Source organism: Natrix helvetica, assembly GCF_964273705.1.
Source record: "Natrix helvetica genome assembly, chromosome: 6".
Lineage (NCBI taxonomy): Eukaryota > Metazoa > Chordata > Lepidosauria > Squamata > Natricidae > Natrix > Natrix helvetica.
The window spans coordinates 64,519,544-64,540,203 of NC_138553.1; the positions used below are offsets into that span (position 1 = coordinate 64,519,544).

At 37.1% G+C, this 20,660-nt stretch overlaps 1 protein-coding gene across 5 annotated transcripts in view; it reads right to left on the reverse strand.

The window, feature by feature from the left end:
• Positions 1-2,885: 2,885 nt before the first annotated feature.
• SLC13A1 (solute carrier family 13 member 1) overlaps positions 2,886-20,660 on the reverse strand; it is a 95,267-nt gene continuing 77,492 nt past the window's right edge. For all 5 annotated transcript variants that reach the window (XM_081956715.1, XM_081956714.1, XM_081956713.1 and 2 more), the window contains exons 10-16: positions 20,020-20,118; positions 19,261-19,362; positions 13,382-13,485; positions 12,118-12,227; positions 9,369-9,530; positions 7,116-7,253; positions 2,886-4,478 (exon numbers count right to left, since the gene is read on the reverse strand). In XM_081956715.1, the coding sequence (XP_081812841.1) occupies positions 4,335-4,478; positions 7,116-7,253; positions 9,369-9,530; positions 12,118-12,227; positions 13,382-13,485; positions 19,261-19,362; positions 20,020-20,118 (859 nt within the window). In that variant the 3' untranslated portion in view covers positions 2,886-4,334. The remainder of the gene's footprint in view (positions 4,479-7,115; positions 7,254-9,368; positions 9,531-12,117; positions 12,228-13,381; positions 13,486-19,260; positions 19,363-20,019; positions 20,119-20,660) is intronic.

Consider the following 20,660-nt stretch of genomic DNA (forward strand, 5'->3'; position numbering starts at 1 on the left):
AACTGGATGTAATGGGTCCTCTATTTATGTAGTATAAGTATCTCATTTATTCCACATGGGCAAGGGATCAAAATTAAAAATGAACCTGCAGACTTAGTTTAAGCCTCACATTCTGCTGAGTTGAGACAGAGGCCAGGGGAAATATCAAGTGGACATATTCAAGTACACCTCTACTCTTTCAGAACATATTACTCTTCGGTATATTGGCTTAGTAGAAGCCACCAATTTAGTCAGGTAGTAAATCTAAATAAGAGTTCCACCATGCAAACAAATCTTCATTTTGAATGTGACATTTTCACGATCTGCTTAAAAGGTGCCTGGGTAGACATTCCTCTTATTAAAATACACGAAGGGAGAAAACTGTTCTATCCATTTGCAAGTAAGTATGTGGGTTGCAGACACTTCATTCTGTCTGTCAAATCTAGCCAGTGAGACCTGTTTTTTAAATTGTTTATTTCACTTTCTGATCACTAGGATTGCCTGTTAAGATAATGATGGCTCAGAGTGTGTTGGTTAAGGAAGCAAGTAGAAATCAGTCATTTTTCGATAACTAGGGACCACTTAGACAAAATAAAAAGAGCAATGTAGCACCAAGTCATTTCTTGCATATTCAGCTTAGCCTTTAGAACATGTTAAGAATTTTTTAAAGAACCAGATTTCTTCTTCTTTTCACTCAGTATGAGTTGTTCATCATGCATGTAGATGCACACAAGAGTTTCTTGTGTTTTGAGACATTTAAGATCTGATGGGGAGGAGCAAACAACAATTCAATTTTGCTTCTGTAGTTTGAAGGTCGTTCTGGGCTCACATCTCCTACAGGAAAAGTGAGTGGAGACTATGATCCAGGAAAACTTTGGCCCAACTCTGCCTGGGTATCTGTTGCAACCTTAAGTAGAATGGAGGGCACAGAAGGTAGTCCTTCTTGCTCTTGCCATCTCTTGTATTGATTGCTGAAAAGTACTTTCTATGGGGCGATTGAAACCCTGCCCTGGAAATTTTAATCAGTGCAGAAAACAGGAGACTAATATGCTTATTGGGTAGTCTTGATGCTTCTGCTACGTGATTTCTGTAGTCCACTTTCAAGTGGACTACTAATAGCAATAGCAATGGCACTTAGACTTATATACCACTTCACAGGGCTTTACAGCCTTTCCCCCAAGAATTTGGGTCCTCATTTTACCCATCTTGGAAGGATGGAAGGATGAGTCAACCTTGAGCCTGGTGAGATTCGATCTGCCAAATTTCAGTCAGCAGACATAGCCTCAGTACTGCCCTCTAACCACTGTGCCACCGCAGCTCTAAACTAAGCTAAATGGCGGCTGAAGGCTGCAACGAGAGGGGGCTTGGCAATGCAGACTTTATCTCTTCTGGAGCAGCTTGGCAGACCCCACACTCATGCAACCCTTGGGGTTCTGGAAGGTGTTTGTATTTCAATATATTCAGATACTCCAGAGAACAAAAGTGTAATTAAATTGTAATTACCTGTCTTATGATATGTTAGGTTTTATTTTCTGTTATTGTATTTGTTTTAAGTGTTATGTGGGATTTGCTTTTATGCCTGTACTGCCTCTGCATTTGCTCTTCTATGTTGTTTAGAATCTGACTGAAACAATTTATAAATAAATAAAATAAATAAAATAAATTCATCCACCCACCAGTTTTTGTTTTATAATAATGTTTTTTAACTCCTACATTTCATTTGTTTACATGCCTTAAATTTGCCTTCAGGTCACTAGTAATCATTTCTTATGTAGCAGTAACTATAGCATTCCTACGTCTGAAGTAATGCTAATGTGTACATAATGATAGACATTTTTTCTTGGTGTAGAAATTCTATGTTATTTTTTGTTTTTTTAAAGTTTTAGGCCTGATTTTTTTTTGTTTTTTTTAAAAGTTTTGGTATGATAAATAATAAAAATCACTGAAGAAAGCTTGGTCAAAAATATCGTCTAGCCTTTGCACCCTTTATTAAAGAAAACATGTCTATTAACTCCTCTGGCATGTTTCATACTGTTTTTGAATTATGTATAAAAAGTGAAATATAGTCAGCTAATTACTGAATGTGCATTATGCAATAACAGAACAAAATAACAGAGGTGGAAGGGACCTTGGAGGTCTTCTAGTCCAACCCCCTGCTCAGGCAGAAAACCCTATAAGATTTCAGACAAACGTTTGTCTAATTTCTTCTTAAAAACTTCCAGTGTTGGAACATTCACAATTTCCACTGATTAATTCATTTGTCAGGAAATTTATCCTTAGTTCTAAGTTGCTTCTCTCTTGTATTTGTTTCTATCCATTGCTTCTTGTCCTATCCTCAGATGCTTTGGAGAATAGCTTGACTCCCTCTTCTTTGTGACAACCCCTGAGATGGGAACACTGCTATCATGTCATCCCTAGTCCTCTTCACTAAACTAGACATACCCAATTCCAGCAACTGTTCTTTATATTTTTAGCCTCCAATCCTCTAATCATCTCTGTTGCTCTTCTCTGCACTCTTTCTAGAGTCTCCACATCTTTTCTACATCGTGGCGACCAAAACTGAATGCAGTATTCCAAGTGTGGCCTTACCAAGGCATTATAAAGTGGTATTAATACTTCACGTGATCTTGATTCTATTCCTCTGTTGATGCAGCCTAGAACTGTGTTGGCTTTTTTGGCAACTGCTGCACACTGCTGGCCCATATTTAAGTGATTATCCACTAGGACTCCAAGATCCCTCTCACAGTTACTACTATTGTGGAAGGTGCCACCTATACTATACCTGTGCATTTTGTTCTACACTAATAACTTTATATTTTAAAAGTAGTTACACTATTTACTGTATGTTTGTAACACAAATAAATTTGTATTATATAATGCTCTTGTGAAGTAATTGCACAGAATATTTTATTTACAGCGTTTAACATTGGTGATACATAAATATTAACATCACATTTAGTTTAAAAGAAAGATATTTTAGTACAAAAGAGCAAAATAAATATATTAAAAACGTTATTTTATCTTCTTTTAAAGAAATGTTTAGCTTGCACCCAGACTAAGAAATGGATGAATGCAATATAATTTTCTTTAACAGTTATAAAGATACTATTTCATTATCATGTTTCTACAATTTTTTTAAAAAAAACTATCATTAATTTTGGTAGTAGTCATATACTGTATAGGTAGATTTTTAACTAAAATTACAATCAGAGGGCAAGAAATTATTATAATTCTTCCAAGACTATTTGTTTTCATTAAAATGGACCTTACACAGTACAATTGGAATGTAAGGCAATAAGAATTATTATGACTGGCTAGTAATTGGGTGGAAAATTCACCAGAGACTCCAGAGCTCTAAGCTGGTAAAAAAAAAAAAGTTTCTGGAAGAAACACTTATAATGACAAACATTTTTGTGTTATTCTCAAGACAACTGCAGGGACATGTCCATGTAATCATGAGACATCATGATTGACTGAGGATGAGTTAATTTATTAATGAAAAAGATGCTTAAATTTTTAGTTCAAAAAATAAAACACTAAGAATTGACTGAGATGTATTTTTCACAAGTAATTGGTTATATCAAATCTATATGATATAGTAAATTTTTCCAATCTTAATTGAAGTATGGAGTTTCATCCTCAGAATAAAAGGTTTTTTTTGATATATCAAATAATAAATATAATATGGAACAGTATGAGTCTCTCAATATCCTACTATATCTGTCGTATTACAACCATAGTATGATAGGTTGAATTTCTAAAGCTTTTATTATTTGCTTGGTCCCCCCCCGCCCCTTTTAGCTAATAATTGTCATCATTGGGAAGGAAAATTCATTGGGAGTATTAGTTGATAGTATGTAATGTATCATATGAATACATAAAGGGTCAGCTTCTTGGAAGACGATGGGACTAGGAGACTTATGGACTAATAAATTAAAAACATTGGGTCCCTAGTATCGAATGTATCTGTTTCTCATACATTAATCTGTCTGTCCACGTGTATAGTTCTTCTAGCATTATTCTAACAATCATACTATTTTCTTTTGTGACCCCAAAACAGGGACAAATTATCATTCATGATGAATATGCATAATGTACAAATGCCATTTTCTAACTCTGGCAAATACAGTCTTAACAGGAACAACTGACTGATCATTTGTACAGGCTTACTTTCTGTTGCATTATTCAGGTTGTAACATTCTTGTTTTGTGGATTTTCAGCCAGCTGGACCAGTACTTAGGACAAGGAACTATGAAGCGCAACTTATCCTAGATCATAGCTGTACTGTGCCATACAGATCTATCAACTAGCACCATCTTTGGGAGAAAGAAAGGTAGCAACCTGCTCTTCGTCCTTTAATGTACACTGATATTAGTAGCAGAAGGAAAGGGTGCCCAAGTTGGATATGTATGGAGGTTGAACATTGGCTGTGCCCATGTCATAATGGCGAGCATCACAACAGCAACTCCAATGATGTTTATACCCAGTCCAGCTTTTACCTAAAGAAGGAATATATGTATATAAATATATATTAAGCAAATCAAAAGTTAACAGAATGACCAACTTTTCTAGAACAAACTTGCAAAAATTAAGAGAAGTGATATAATAATGATTAAAAACTATTATGTATGCATGGATAGCACTAAATTTTGAATCAACTGAACACTGCTCATTATTTCCTCCATCAAATTTCTGAACACTTAATTTCTCATTTTTAGTTTTCATTGCTGGAAGGTGTGATGTGGATCACCAGATGAAAACTGATGTGGTATATTTTAATACTAAAATAGAGAGGCTCTTCTAACCAGGGAAGTTTCTTGCTGATACCTTGATAATACTGCATTTCAGACCTTTGAATAAATACCACTGGGCTTCCTGTAGAGGCAGGATATGGGGAGAAAGAATGGAGCACTATGGATTTCGCAATGTATACTGTGTGATTGTGTAGAAACAAATGATTGTAACAAACTGTCACAAGGTTCCAACCCACTGAACCTCCCCAGAAAAATCCCTTGGTTTGTCTTTTCAAATATTGTTGAAAAATTCCTTTTAATCCACATAGTCTGATTGAAAGTATCAGTCTAAACAACCATAGTCATTTCAGTTTTTTCTCTAAACCACACTAAATAGTTCTAGAACAGGGGTATCAATTTCACTGAGGGCCGCATCAGGGCTGTGGTTGACCTCGGGGGCCAGCCAGGCATGGCCGACTGGGTGGGTGTGGCTGAATGAGTGGGTGTAGCCAACTGGGTGGGCATGGCCAGCTTGACACCACTCCCCAAGCTGCTGGCATGTTTCCTCTTCGCATTGGGTAAACCGGGCCAAAGCTACACTGGCCTGATATTTCTTCCTCACATTGGGCAGATCAGGCAGAAGCTATGCTGGCCTGATCTTTCCTTTTTGCACTGGGTAGACTGAGCCAAAGCCACACTGGCACAATCTTTCCTCTTCACATTGGGTAGACCAGGATGGTCTCTTGGGCTGGACTTGACCACATCACAGGCCGGATCTAGCCTTGAGTTTGATACCTCTGTTCTAGAACATTAAATTTTCTCAAATAATATATATAGATGGTTGTCTGTCCAATTGGGTGGAAATTGCCTAAAAGCTCTGGCTTCAGGGAGAGTCTTTTCAAGAAAGGTCACAGCACAATCTCTTTCAAAGTCTGTTTCTAAACATCAGACATGAAGAGTTTTTAACTCATCCATGTAAGTCCCACCTGCTAGATACAGCTTACTAGACATCACGAGTTGCAGTTTAGAGAAGAAGTGAATTACCTGACTCCTATAAATTCTTTGTCTACTTATTCTCAGATTACCAAAGCTAAATCACAGACTATGACAAGTTCTGCACAACCTATGGCATCTAATTTAGAGCAGATGGAAAGAACTTCATATTCCAACTTTGTCATAAACTGTTATAATGTGCTACTAAAGAGAAGCTGAACCCTGAACTAAATTTGAGCAACCTGCCTGCTATTATAAAATGTCTGTTAGGTGCTTCATGGCACCTATCACCATCTAAGGATGGTGATAATGATTATTTGTTGCACTCCAAAAAAACTGGGCAGATTGAACATCAAATATAAAATTTAAAACAATTAAAAACATACCACACAGCATAACTGGAAAAAAAGAACCAAGGCATCAAACACATCCAACAGGGTCTCTGCTAGCACATTGAGCTCAGGTCTAGACCAAAGTGAGGTCTAAAGAGCCCTTGAACCCCTAAGACCAGGAGTCCCCAAACCTGGCAACTTTAAGACTTGTGGACTTCAACTCCCAGAATTCTCCTGGCTGGAGAATTCTGGGAGTTGAAATCCACAAGTCTTAAAGTTGCCAGGTTTGAAGACCTCTGCCTAAGACAATGGGTCATATGTACCTCTGGAGATTGGTGTTCCAAAAGGTAGTGGTAGCAAAACAGAAGGCACACTTCTTTGGTCCCTTAAGATGACAGCATTTAATTGAGGGCACTGGAGCACAGCCACTCTTGCCTGAATGTACTGTGCAGGCAGAAATGATCAGAATAGGTGGTCCCACAGATAATATATGAAGGGCTTTCTAGGTGACAACTTGAATTGCAGCTGGAAGCCAACTGATAGCCAGTTCAGTTCACTTGCTAGTGATTTCACATAGGAGTAATAAGAATTGCCTGTTATGGCACAGACCAATTCATTTTTGGCCAGCTATAGCTGGATGATCTTTGAGGGCAGTTCAACTAGCGGTACATTGCAGTAATTCACCAGTCAACTGCATCAGAAGCTGCTAACAGATGACATAGCACAAGGATGATGCACCATTACATCCAATTTCTGTCAAATCAGTGATAAATGAAAATTTGACCAAAACTGTCCAGATAGTCTATGTCTTCCAAGATCTTCTGTAGCTACCATCTAACCATCTTTTCCAAAACCTTCCCCACAATATTGGAATATTGGAAACCGGATGATAGTTGTGAAGGATTGGGGAGGGGGGACAGACAGCGATGGCCTCTTGAGAATTAAAGTTTCTTTGATGTCACCACCATCAACACATATAATAGATGTCATTATACTTTCTCATGTATTCTCAATATTATTAACAACAATAACATTTGAAAATAGTTCACAAATTATTCTTTTCTTACTGTTAACTTACCATATCAATAACTTTCAGGTGACCATAAGAAAATACAATGGCATTGGGTGGGTTTGCTACAGGTAGCAAAAATGCAAATGATGTACAGAGGGTTGATGGTATCAAGATATAAAGCGGGTTAACATGGATGGCTTCAGCCTATTAGAGAAGAGAAATTCAGGCTTATTAGTTAATATTTGCTCACTTAAAGGACAAATTTGAACTGAAATTAGAATCTTCTAACTGTATTGAACTACAATTCCTATCATCTCCAAAATGAGCCTGCAAATGAGGATGATGGAAACTGTAATCCAGCACATCTGGGAAGCACAAATTGCAAGAAAGATTAAAATCCAATGAATAATATTACTACCTGTACTGTAATTGTTAAAATGAAAGTTTAAATGATGCATACCACTTAAAATAGAACATTTACCAAACCTTTATGATCATTATTGCTTATATTGTTCTTCCATATTAATCTTCCATATGGAGGATTACAACTTGGAATGTAAAATCTATAAATGATCTCATAACTTCTTACTTTTTTCTTTACTTTGAATAATATTGCTTAACCTAAAAGGGAGTCTTATGGGCTTCTAGCTATGAAGATTGGTAATTCTCTATTGCTCCAGCTGAAGACTCCTTAATCAAAACATCCATGATAGGCCTATAATTTTGTGATATGTATTAACTATTTGCATAATATAGAATGAATAGAATAGAATAACAGAGTGGGAAGGGACCTTGGAGGTCTACTAGTCCAACCCCCTGCTTAGGCAGGAAACCCTACACCACTTCAGACAAATGGTTATCCAGCATCTTCTGAAAAACTTCCAGTGCTGGAGCATTCACAACTCATTTCTGCTTAATTCTAAGTTGCTTCTCTCCTTGATTAGTTTTCACCCATTGCTTCTTGTCCCACCCTCAGGTGCTTTGGAGAATAGCTTGACTCTAGTGGTGGGTTTCAAAATTTTTTAGAACCTCTTCTCTGGTGTGGCCTGCATTGTGGGAGTGGCCTGCCGGTCATGTGACCGGGTGGGAGTGGCTTGCCAGCAATGTGACTGGGTGGGCGTGGCCAACTTGTAAAATGTGGTGAAACTCACTTAACAATGCTCTTGCTTAGCAACCAAAATTTTGGCATTTGAAGCACGCAACTCTTAAAGCTGTCAAGTTACAAGACCCTTGCACCCCTAACCCTTTAGAAAAAACCCAGGGCTGTTCAAACTTGACAGCTTTAAGACTTGTGGACTTCAACTCCCAGAATTTCTCCTCTCGCTCTTCATTTTGATGATATGCGGATGGGCGAGGGGGGAGGGAGCTGGAACTGGTTCTAAATGGCACTGTAGATTTGTGGAACCTCTTCTATAGAAGAGGTTAGAACTGGCAGGAACCCACCCCTGCTTGACTCCCTCTTCTTTGTGGCAGCCCCTGAGATATTGGAATACAGTTATCATGTCTCCCCTAGTCCTTCTTTTCATTAAACTAGACATACCCAGTTCCTACAATCGTTCTTTATATGTTTTGGCCTCCAGTCCCCTAATCATCTTTGTTGCTCTTTGCACTCTTTCTAAAGTCTCAGATGTGCTCTAGAATGCTTCCTTATTCTTATATAAGTACATTCTTTATTACAAATGTGAAGTAATTTAATCATAACTATAATCATGACAGCGTTTACAGTAAACTCTGGTTGATCTTAGTTGACCTGAAAATCTAAACACAGTCAGAGCTATTTAATAATTGGATGCATAATAACACAAAAATCTCAAGGCTACTGATTGTCACAGGAATTAGAATACTTTATATATTATGACAAAACTACATAAGATACTAAGGACAGAAGTATCTCTATATGTAGAATATTGTACACCACCTAGAGTGAGTGAGTTGAGCAGCCATATAAATTTGTTTAATAAACAAATATAATGAATAATGCAAAAACTCTTTTAAGATGTGATCTTAATGCATCTCAGTAAATACCATAGAAGCAAAAACTTCAAGCTTCAATTATGCCTTTGCTTAAGAGTCAAATAAACATTGATTATTTTTCTTTTCAAACTTGTTATAGCTCACAGAACTAATAAAGAAAAATCCTATTATGAATTATTCACAGTACTTTACTCTTGTAGTCTTGAATTAAGTAATCTTAGATAACTAACCATTCTCTGCCATTATTTCATATTGCAAAGCTCCTGTTTTAATTCCAACTTTTTAATGATCTTTAACTGCTATGAGTGTAGATCAGCTGTTTCAAACCTAAATCAGATTACTTACCAGAGGGGCTAAGATAGGCAAAAATATAGTGATTGTAGCAGGATTGCTGGCTACTTCAGTTATTGTTGTCACAATCAATGATGAAATGAGAATTATTAACCATATGGGTAGTGATCCTAATGGGGTTAATTTGCTTCCAATCCAGGCTGAGAGTTTTGACTCCTAGGAAAAACAATAATTGCTTAGTTATCCATAAATTTAATTAAACAATTTGCGTGAATGTAATTTTAACCAAATGGCTTCTTAATCCAAAAGATCAATGTGGCAATGGAAAGAGACAAGACACCCATCCCTACAATATGATGTACTTTTCCTTCTAGCAAAATATATTCATAGCACATAGAATGCTCAGCCTGAGTGAGTGGATATATTTTAGCCACATAAGTAGTGTGTAACATTTTGCATAGATAACCACAGCTGCTTAGATGACAGATATGATAAATTGCATCCATATCTGTTTTCTTTCAGAGATTCTTGATGGGTGTGGATGACCCTTAGATATGTTGACGAGTGTGAAAATGCTCAGGTGAATATTTGCTTGAGCCACATTTTACAAATAGTAAAATAATAATTTGAAGATTATAGAACAATCCTAATAATATATTTCTATCAATGGGAAAATGTTCAAGATAAGTATGTTTTGGATCATCTCTTAGATTCAAGCGGCTTTGATTTAAGTCCTCTAATTTTTAACTTCAGTCATGTGTAGTGGAAAGAATGATAATGAAGCCACATGAAGAATAAAACTATCTGTATGTTCCAGCATTAATACATACTTAGAATAGATCTAGTTTAACAAATAGTTCTCCAACAATTGCACATAGCTTAAACCTCTAAAATCCTGATGCTTCCCCCCCCACACACACAAACATATAATTCCTACTTTACTCAAAAAGTGAACTCTATCCACCTGGGGGAAGCCTAAAAGGCCATTAACTTGGCTTAAACAAGGTTCAAATTGCCGCCATTAAAAATCAAATTGTCCCCCTGTGGGGCATGGGCCCCACGTTGGGAACCCCTGAACTAAATGTTAAAGCATTTCTTTTCTATTGTGGTAAAGTAAACCAACATTCTCCCTTGAGATTTGAATGGTGCCCTATTTTGATTTATAAATAAAGAAATAATGTAATTAGAAGATAATCAGGACATTGAATTGACAAGGAATTATTTTAATTTTATCAATAGTATCAGAACCTGCTTATCATTGGATTTGGATATAGTTCCAACACAGCCTGCTGAGATTACAGTTTTGGTGTATCAGAACAGATGTTAACAGCCAATGATAACAGCCTCATGATGATAAAGAACCCATATGAGCTGTGGTTTGTTTTATTTTTGTATTTATGTTGGCACCTAAACCATGCTCTACAAATTCAAGACACCACACCACAATCAAATCTGTCTTAATTTGATTTCTACTCAAACTATTATCATGTAACTTTCCATCAGAAAGCTAGATACATAACAGACACCGACATCATTTCTAAAATGGTGAAGCTGAGCAAATGAAAGAACTTTTCTGCCCATATAAATGTAGCATTTCGTAAAAACAATGGTTTGGTGCATTTTTCAAATGTAGTCAGTATATTGTATTGACATATTTTTTACTCTTTCATAGCAGCAGAAAAACTTGGGATAGATCTGTTACATTAAAGAACAGTGACTTTCTGACTATATTAATATATAGGTATATAGTATACCTTCTGCCAACCCAGCTGTTTGAAAGCATGCAAAAATGCAAGTAGAAAAATAGGAACCATCAGCCAATTTTGTTACTACTGGTTCGGGCACGCTCCCTTGTGCAGATGTGTCTTGGTGGGTGGGCGGAGCCTCCCACCATCATTACTACCAGTTCACCCAATCTGGGCCAAATCAGCAGCAACCCAAGTCTGGGAACCACCTTTGGTGGGAAGGTAACAGTGCTTTGTGTGCCTTCAGAGTTTAGTCATGCTTTAGACATGACCACGGAGATGTCTTTGGACAGCGCTGGCTCTTCGGCTTTGAAACGGAGATGAGCACCGCCCCCTAGAGTCGGGAACGACTAACACATATGTGCAAGGGGAACCTTTACCTTTACCTTATATAGTATACAGTTAGTATACTATATAAGTGACCATCTGATTTTGTGACCATTTGCAGTTATGATGATTGCAGAGCAAAGGAAATCTGAAGTAAGATTGTAAGCACAGTTATAGTTTTATTTAGCAACCACTTTGCTTAATGATCAAGTTGCCTATCCCAGTTGTGGTCACTAAACAAGGTCTAGCCTTTATATGAGGAAAAATATGCTCATTTGTGGCACCTTGCTGAAGATTTTACCTACATTGATTGCAAAACACATTGAGCAACCAAATAAATTCCAGCATTGTATTTTATGAATCTGAGTGACTGCACAACATACTCAGATTTTTAATGACTGGAATTGGAAAATCCTGAAATATATTGCTAGAATATTCTTATGGGAGACTGGAGGTCAAAGCACGGGCCACAAGATATATATTAAGCATGAGGAACAGATTGCCTTTTTGAGGAAAAGCTTGTGCATATTTTACTTTAGACAACAGGTGCTTCTTGCTGATTTCAATAAATTTGGTGTGCCTAAATGCAAACAATTTCAGGAATAATGTTTTGCCATTAGATAAGTGACACCAATAAACAAAGTCACTGAAAGATCATTGCCATTCTTTACACTTCTCTTGTAACTATCTTATACCTTATAAACTGATGAAATGGTAAAAACCTGCATTACCTCACAGCCATCAGCCAGCGCAAACCCACCGCCAACAAGGATGGCAATTTCCCAGGGCATGCATGCTTGAAATTCTTTCCAAGTTATCAGTGGACTGTAGTCAAAAACAACTGAAAAGACAGAAAGGGTTTTTTTTTAAAAAATATTAGTAACTATAGGAAAACTCACTGCAGGCATCCTTTTATTACTTTTCCACTTGATTCTAAACATATTTTCATCCAGATACATCTTGAAGGGGTTGGTAGGATGGTGAAGAACAGTCAAGGCAATGGCTTCATTGGAGTATTTTCAGCCACCATTTTAATTTTTTTAAACATACCCTCATGTACTTCTCTTCCCCCATTGGAGAGGATAACAACACATCATGTGGTGTTAACACACCACGGCAAATGTCTACAATCTATATCTCCACCCAGGCTCTTGGCTCAGTTAGAACAAGAAAATCTATTGAGTAAACTCCAAATACCACAAAATGATACATAATTGTCTACAAAGCCCTATGAGATGTTGCATACATTTTACTAAGGATAAATGTAAAAAGTCACTTTAGGGCAGATGTTAATGTATAAATGACACACAAGGATCCTACAGTAGATAGATGATTTATGTCATAGAAACTTGGATAGTGAATTTCTTTATTTCAGAGCAGTGATGTGCGGTGAGGTTTATGGCTGGTGAGGCTGGTGATGTAATCAGGAAGGTGGGAAATGAGACCACGTGCGCAGGAGGCTGAGGCAGCCTCAGCCTCCTGCACACGTGGTCCAATTCCTCGCCTTCCTGAGTCAACATGAAGGGAACCACGGAGCGCGAGCCACGGAGCGCGAGCCGCAGGACTGCAGAGCGCGAGCCGCGGTCCCCTTCATGTTGACTCAGGAAGGCGGGGAATGGGACCACCTGTGCCTTTTCCCTTTTCCCTTTTTTTTTCCTTTTCATGATGAGAGCGGTGAGGCTCTGCCTCCCCTGCCTCCCCTGACCGCACGTCCCTGTTTCAGAGTTGTGTTTTCTTCTGATGCACTGAATTTTCACTTTCTTGGAAGGGGAGATCTTGTTAGAAATAAATCTCACAATTGATTTGCAGTATGCCTATTCAAACAGCTGTAGGTCAGATTAATTTCAGAAGAATCCAGTATGTATGTATGTATGTATGTATGTATGTATGTATGTATGTATGCATGCATGCATGTATGCATGTATATATGCATGCATAGGGTTGCATAATTTTCTAAATTAAGCAATTGCAGCAAAAATGGGAAATATACTCAACTGTTTTCTCCATTTGAAGTTCTAGACAATCTTTTTGCAGGAATAATGAAGAAGAGGAGCCCAATTAGTAAAGCCACTGTTGAATCTGTAGCAAAGCCTGGATATCTAAGGAAGGAGATATTTACTTGAAAAATAAATATTACATGTCTAGGAAAAGAATTTGGTGATTATCTTTCAGCAATAATATGCATCAACCCAATTAGGCTTATTTATACTTCAGAATACTTTCAGAAAGTATTTATTTGAAGGTATTGTGTACCATATGGGGTTAATCATCCAATATACTGTCTGGATTATTTTTTCTCTGAAGAAACAGTGCAGCAGCCTAAAGGAAATCAGATGTAATTTGATAAATTTCAATCTTTTAAGTAAAGCATTTGTACAGTTCATCTTTTGACTTGCCTGAAAATATAAATGCCATTTCCACCTACTGGAAATGTCAACAAATTCTGTTAATGTTTGTTAGAGAAATTGCAGATGCTTACATGCAGTATGTGAATATATGTAGAAAAATATTATGTTAGGAAGAAAAACTGATTGTTTTATAAAATAACTTGTTAAATATCTGAAGTGTGATCTCTACCACTTTTTAAGGATGGGCAAATCTGACAATATGATTTTCTTGTAGCTGCTTACTTTAACTCAGAAATTTAGTTCATCTTATTTTAATTTTTTTCCAAAAAATGTTTTTACTAAAATTTGATAAACATTTCAGCATATGAATCAAAATTCACTCTCAGTTCTTCCAAATGTTTCTAGTACTCGGTGTTTGCAAACAAATTTCTTTTAAATACCATATCTTCCCAAATATGGTTCTAAATTTATTTATTTTTCTTTAAACCTCAGATCAAAAACATTGCAAACAGATGGTTAAAAACTATGTTCAGCTTATAGCGATAGGTAAAAAAATGGTAATTTTACTTAAAGTTGACATATTTGCTAAAAGTAACCCAAAGTTAAAAAGTCTTTATTTACAGCATGTTTCTTTTGTGGGAAGGACAGACTCCTGGATTTTCTTAAACTATAGTTATCATATGATGCTAGGAGCTTAAATCGGCTTTATCACTGGGCATGTATTTTGACTTCAATTTGCTTATCAAATGCTGGTAATATTTTTTTTAAAAAATATTCATTATTGGCATAAACCACCCAACTCCAAATTCAAATCCATTATTGGCATAATCCTCACAATCCACAATAAAATCCACACTTGCATTCCACTACTCTACTCTACTCTGCTCTGCTCTGCTCTGCTCTGCTCTGCTCTACTCTACTCTACTCTACCCTTTAGTATATTGATTGGGGCATAAGTCTATTTTTAGCCATAGTTCTTTTTGCTTGTTTGTTTGTTTGTTTCTTGCATTATAGACAGTTAACTGAGATTCTGACCCTTTTATTTGATTCATTTATTTATACAATGTATAGGCTTCCTGGCTCCCAATGGTTATGAGCAGCTTATAATTAAAAGTTAAAAATAAGTACAACATGCACAAAAAAGAATCACAGATGGCCCCCAAAACAACAACATCCAACAGAAATGCCACCAACAGGCTCAATCTTCATTCTGCTCCAGTAGATCTTTACTATCTACCTGGACCATCCAGCAGTCCAGAGGCAAGCACCGTGAGTCTGTGACAGAAAAGGCATATTTCCTGGGCCCAGAAAACAACGTTACTTAAATAGTCAGACCTGTAGCATCCTCACTCAGCCTAACCAAACCAAATGGGTAGAAAAAAATGGAGACAGGCAGGGCCTCAAATAAACAGGCCCTATTCCATGAAGACTTTTACAGGTGATAAATGACATTTGTATTGCAGAAGACTACTGGTAACCAGACTACTTAACAGAAGAGTGAGGCGACATATCTAAACACGACTAACACTGCCCATATGACCATCCTTATAGACATGACAAACTTTGTTTTATACCTAACCCTAGTTCCCTGTTTGAAAATAGTAGATAAAGCTGGTGCTGTTGTTATGGTCTTAGACAATTTAGCTATTAATAGCAATAGCAATTAGACTTATATACTGCTTTACAGTGCTTTATAGCCCTCTCTAACCAGTTTACAGCATCAGCATATTATCCCCAACAATTTTGGTCCTCATTTTACCCACCTCGGAAAGATGGAAGGTTGAGTCAACCTTGAGCCTGATGAGATTTGAACTGCCAAATTGCAGGCAGCAGGGAGGCAGCAGAAGTAGCCTGCAGTACTGCACTCTAACCACTGAGCCAACACAGCTCTTACTTTAGATCAACTTATTACTAATCAAGTTTTCAAAATACAGTATTTGTATCACTGCAGATTGAATTTTGATTGCCTAAAATAAAAAAGGGTTATACATAGCTAAAATATTTCTTGATATTGCAATAGCCCTTAATATGTTAGCAATATCTAAAACTCCTGTATTATTGCTATGTTATATAGAATTTGGATAATTCAAAACTCACCACATTTTAAAATGTTTTATATTAATTTGTGCAAATAATGATTTTGCATAGAGAATTGAGGCACCTTATTTTTGTGGATCAATGACAAAGAGACTTAAAATTATATACATATTTCCTATTATCTTAAAATAAGATTAATTTAACAAAAACCTCTTGTTCTTGGTTACTGGACTCCCCTGAGAGCATTTTAAAAAGGCTAGCCTAATTTCATTAATTTAGAAGTACAAGGACCGCTCAAATTATATGGGTTTGTTTTACTAATGCTTTGTTTGGGGTTGTAATCCATGTGATTGTTAAAATGGGGACACCAGAGCATTTTGAGAAAGTGAATGTATTTTTAAATTATAAATAAAAAATATAGATCTATCAGTATATGAACTATAGATTTCTTAAGGTTAGGGAGAAGAATCTTTCTGCTCAATAGATAAAGATAAAGCAAGCAAAGATGTATAATTTGTTTTCTTTAAGTCGGTGTTTTTCATAATGAAAAGATGGAGAACTATTTCATGTGATTTGTTTACAAAATTATCTGAATGTTATGTAATAGATTATGGTTTGCTTTACTCTTCCTTTTATATTTGTTTTTTTAAATTATCTTTCTGTCATATTTTTTAATTAGAAAAGCAGTGGGTTTTAAAAAAAAAACATTCGGCATTAGATCTTCATCTGTCATAAACTGTTAAACCTCATGTAAAAGAAACACTGTTATTTAGTAAAGCTTTTAAAAAAGGTATTGAAAAAATGGTATTGCCAGTAACTATAAAAAGGCTTGATAGCTTCTGGCAAACATCCCAGAAAAATCATCCCTGGCAAAAGAAAATCTGTAGGATTATATGGGCCTACTTTGAGTTGACTCTGAGTGCATCCTCTGGATTGAAAAGCTTCACTTCTTTTTTCTTTTTTCCTTTGCCAAGTTCTAGCTACAAAAGGATTCTTCACAACTAACCAATCAGAGGCAGAAAAAAAATGCAAATTCTTCTTGTCAACAAGAAACAAAGCAACCAAACTCACAGCAGACACTGAAGATTAAGAAAGTAACTAAATAGTTTGAGATGTAGCAGCCACAGATTACAGATTACCAGAGTTGGAAAAACCTTGTAGGTCATCTAGTCCAAACCACCACCACCCCACCGAAGCAGGAGACTCTACACCATTTCTGACCATGGCAATCCAATCTCTTCTTGAAAGCCTCCAGTGATGAAGCTCCCACAACAATGCTTCTACTTCATTGAATTCTTCTGAATTCTCTGTCATATCTGACAGGGATAAAAAAAATCTCAGGGAACATGTAGAAACTTTTAAAATGACAGTTGTAAACTCTCAAGACCTTGACAACTCTCTTAGTAGCCCTATTTTAGCATTACCAGAGCTCTTTAGGAATAAAAACTGCCCACTTTTCCTTTAAGTATTGTGGCATAAAATATGTAAAACATATTCATGGATAATGAGGTATTCTGCAGTGTCTATAAAGAAAAACTAATGATAAACCTCACATGAACTATTCTGTGTGGGGTTCTTATAATTGTACGTGTTGCCATGGAAATTTCATGGAACTAAATGTAAATAATATTTGAAAATAAAATCTGCAAAGATGATTTTATACTCGCACACACATACAAAACTTCATATTTAGTAGCATATATAAATCAGCCAAACACCTGAATGGATTCTGAGTATTCACCTGAAATTTCATGCCAGAAGCAGAATATAATGGATATTCAAAATAGTTAAAAAGAAATCATAATTGTGGTGTAATCTAACAGAGAAAAATAAAACCATAAGAAGGTATGATTATATTCCAGGTAAAGAAATGACTCTAATGTAATGTTTATCTAACACCTCCAGTGTTTAAAAAAAATGAAATATAGTGATTTTTCAAGTTGATCTAAGCAAACTGGATATCCTACTGTAGATGCAAGATTAAATGGATGAAAACGGACTAAATAGAGACAGTCCCCTAAACTGTCAGTTATCCAGATACCTACACTATTTTAGCATATATATAACTGCCAATGGCTACTTCAGCTTCAACCAAAATAATACATGATAAAACAATAGATACAAACCCAAGGTAAACTGTTACAAACTCAATTGCAGAAAATATGACTTCAGCAACAGAGTGGTCAATGCCTGGAATGTTCTACCTGACTCCATTGTTACATCCCCAAGCCCCTAAAAGTTTAATCTTAAACTGTCTACTGTGGCCCTCACCCTTAAGAGGTCTGTAAAGGGGCATGCATAAGCACACCAGCAGCTTACCATCCCTGTCCTACTGTCTCCATTTATTCGTCCCCATTTGCTGTGTTCATATCAGGGGTGGGTTCCTGCCAGTTCTAACCTCTTCTATAGAAGAGGTTCCACAAATCTACTGTGCCATTTAGAACTTAAAATTATATTTATATATACTGGCTCTGTACAGTTCTTTTAATTCTATTTTTAACCTCCTCCATTCTAACTGTACATATTCAATTCTATTTATTGTATTTTGATATATTCTTTACATGGACTGTACACCGCCCCGAGTCCCTTTTGGGAGAGGGGTCGGTCTAGAAGCACGGTAAAATAAATAAATAAATAAATAAATAAATAAATAAATAAATAAATAAATAAATAAATAAATAAACAAACAAACTGGTTCCAGCTCCCTTCCCCCGCCCGTCCGCACCACGCTTGCCCCGCCCACCGCTCACTGATCTAAACCTTAAAGTCTTAAAGCTGTCAAGTTTGAACATCCCTGGGGTTTTTTTCCTAAAGGGTTAGGGATGCAAGGGTCTTATAACTTGACAGCACTTGCGTGCTTCAAATGCCAGAGTTTCTGAGCCAACATTTCGGTTGCTAAGCAAGAGCGTTGTTAAGTGAGTTTCACCACATTTTACAAGTTGGCCATGCCCACCTAGTCACATGGCTGCCAAGCCACTCTGACTCGGTCACATGGCTGGCAAGCCACTCCCCCAAAGCAGGCCACACCTACAGAAGAGGTTCTAAAAAATGTGAAACACACCACTAGTTCATATTTATGTTTATACTTATACTTGTTATTTTTTTTACATGTTTGACAAGCTAACTAACTAACTAAATAAATAAAATAAAACTTGATTCATTCAATAATTTTTGGTAGTGGAATAAGAAGTTAGAATTTTGCCCCCCCCCCCCCGTTCCGGTTCTAGTCTAACACTTAACCACCACATTTCACTTGCTCTTGTCTTTGCATATTTTTTTTAGAAAGGTCCATAACATGCACAACTTCTATGATGCTGATGGCATTCTGAACACCAGAGGGAAATGTATCTTTTGTTTAAAAGGCACTGACTCTTCCTCTGCGCATTCTAATAGATGTTTAAAGATTGAATATTTGGTACTATCCAGATTTATCCTTATATAAAAATACAGAACCCTCTAAAAATTGTGCGGGGCAGCTTGTTGACTTACTTTGGAAATAAAGAAGACCAGCCAGGGATGAATCCAGGATCTCTAGTAAACCATAACAGGGCCATCAGAGTGAACAGGACAAGGGTGACAATTTCAGGGTAGCTGCAACAAAAACACCATGTATTAACCATCACCCTTTGAATTGATTTGCTTTGATGGTATTGTAATATTTCTTTGATAGCATTTGTAATATTTTCTTCTGTAGGTTAGCCAAATGCATTCTTAGGGCTCACCAGCGGCCAGCAGAGCTGGCAGCAATTCATTGATAGTGAGGAGGTTGGGGAGGAACATGGGCCAGTCCTGGAGTCTGGGGAAGGATCTGATTAGGGCTATGTGTGTCAGAGGCAGAGAGGAGGCCAGGGCCGTATGCTAGTTATCAGCTGCCTTTAGAGTCAGACATCAGTGAGGCAGACGAACAGCTGGAGTGTGTTCCCAGTGTGCGCATGCACAGAGTTTGTCAGATGAAGGGAACAGCTAAAGACAAGGGGTCGACCTGGGAGTAAGGGTACGGGTGGACAATGAATGGCCCCTCCCAGAGGAAATAAAAGAGGAGCGAAAGGGGAGTGGAGTTCGCAAGAGACAATTAGTTTGCTTAATTGGTTCGTGACTCTCCGAGACTCCTTGCCAAGTTCTGAAGATATCCGCCTGGCAGCTCTCCAACCAGATAAGGTCTGTGACCGTAAATTAAATAAAAGAGGTTTATCGGGATGAGGACTCAGCTTTGTGCTGCTGGGAAGCCTAGGTCAAAACATGCATTACCTTATTCGTCCAAGTTTCCTGTATTCTTCTTTTATTACTTGTGCTGAAGCTTCTTCTCTAGATGTCTTTGCCTTGCGACACTGGAACATTTCTTTCAAACTGAAATGAAAAATGAATTGATGTAACTTTTTATAATACCTGTTCACCAGAAGATAGGCTCCACTTCTGATGACTGAACTAAATAACTTCTTGAGGGTTGGCTTTCTTCCTTTGAAAGATCTTATGGGCAGTCCAACATACTGTACTGTGCGAGATCCAAAGCAAGAGAATGCCACAACTTCATGTACAAAAACTGACCTGCCTGGGAGAGCAATCTTACTTCATCATGACTGATACCTTCTATCCTAGCTAAGCAGCAAGGCAGTTATTAGATCACTGGGCAGGATGGTTTCCATTTATAATACTTAGCTCCAATAGGTAAAGGTAAAAGTTCCCCTTGCACATATGTGCTAGTTGTTTCTGACTCTAAGGTTGGCGCTCATCTCTGTTTCTAAGCCGAGGAGCCAGTGCTGTCCGAAGATATCTCCATGGTCATGTGGCCGGCATGACTAAATGCCAAAGGTGCACGGAGTTCTGTTACCTTCCCAGCAAAGGTGGTTCCCATTTTTCTACTTGCATTTTTATGTGCTTTCAAACTGCTA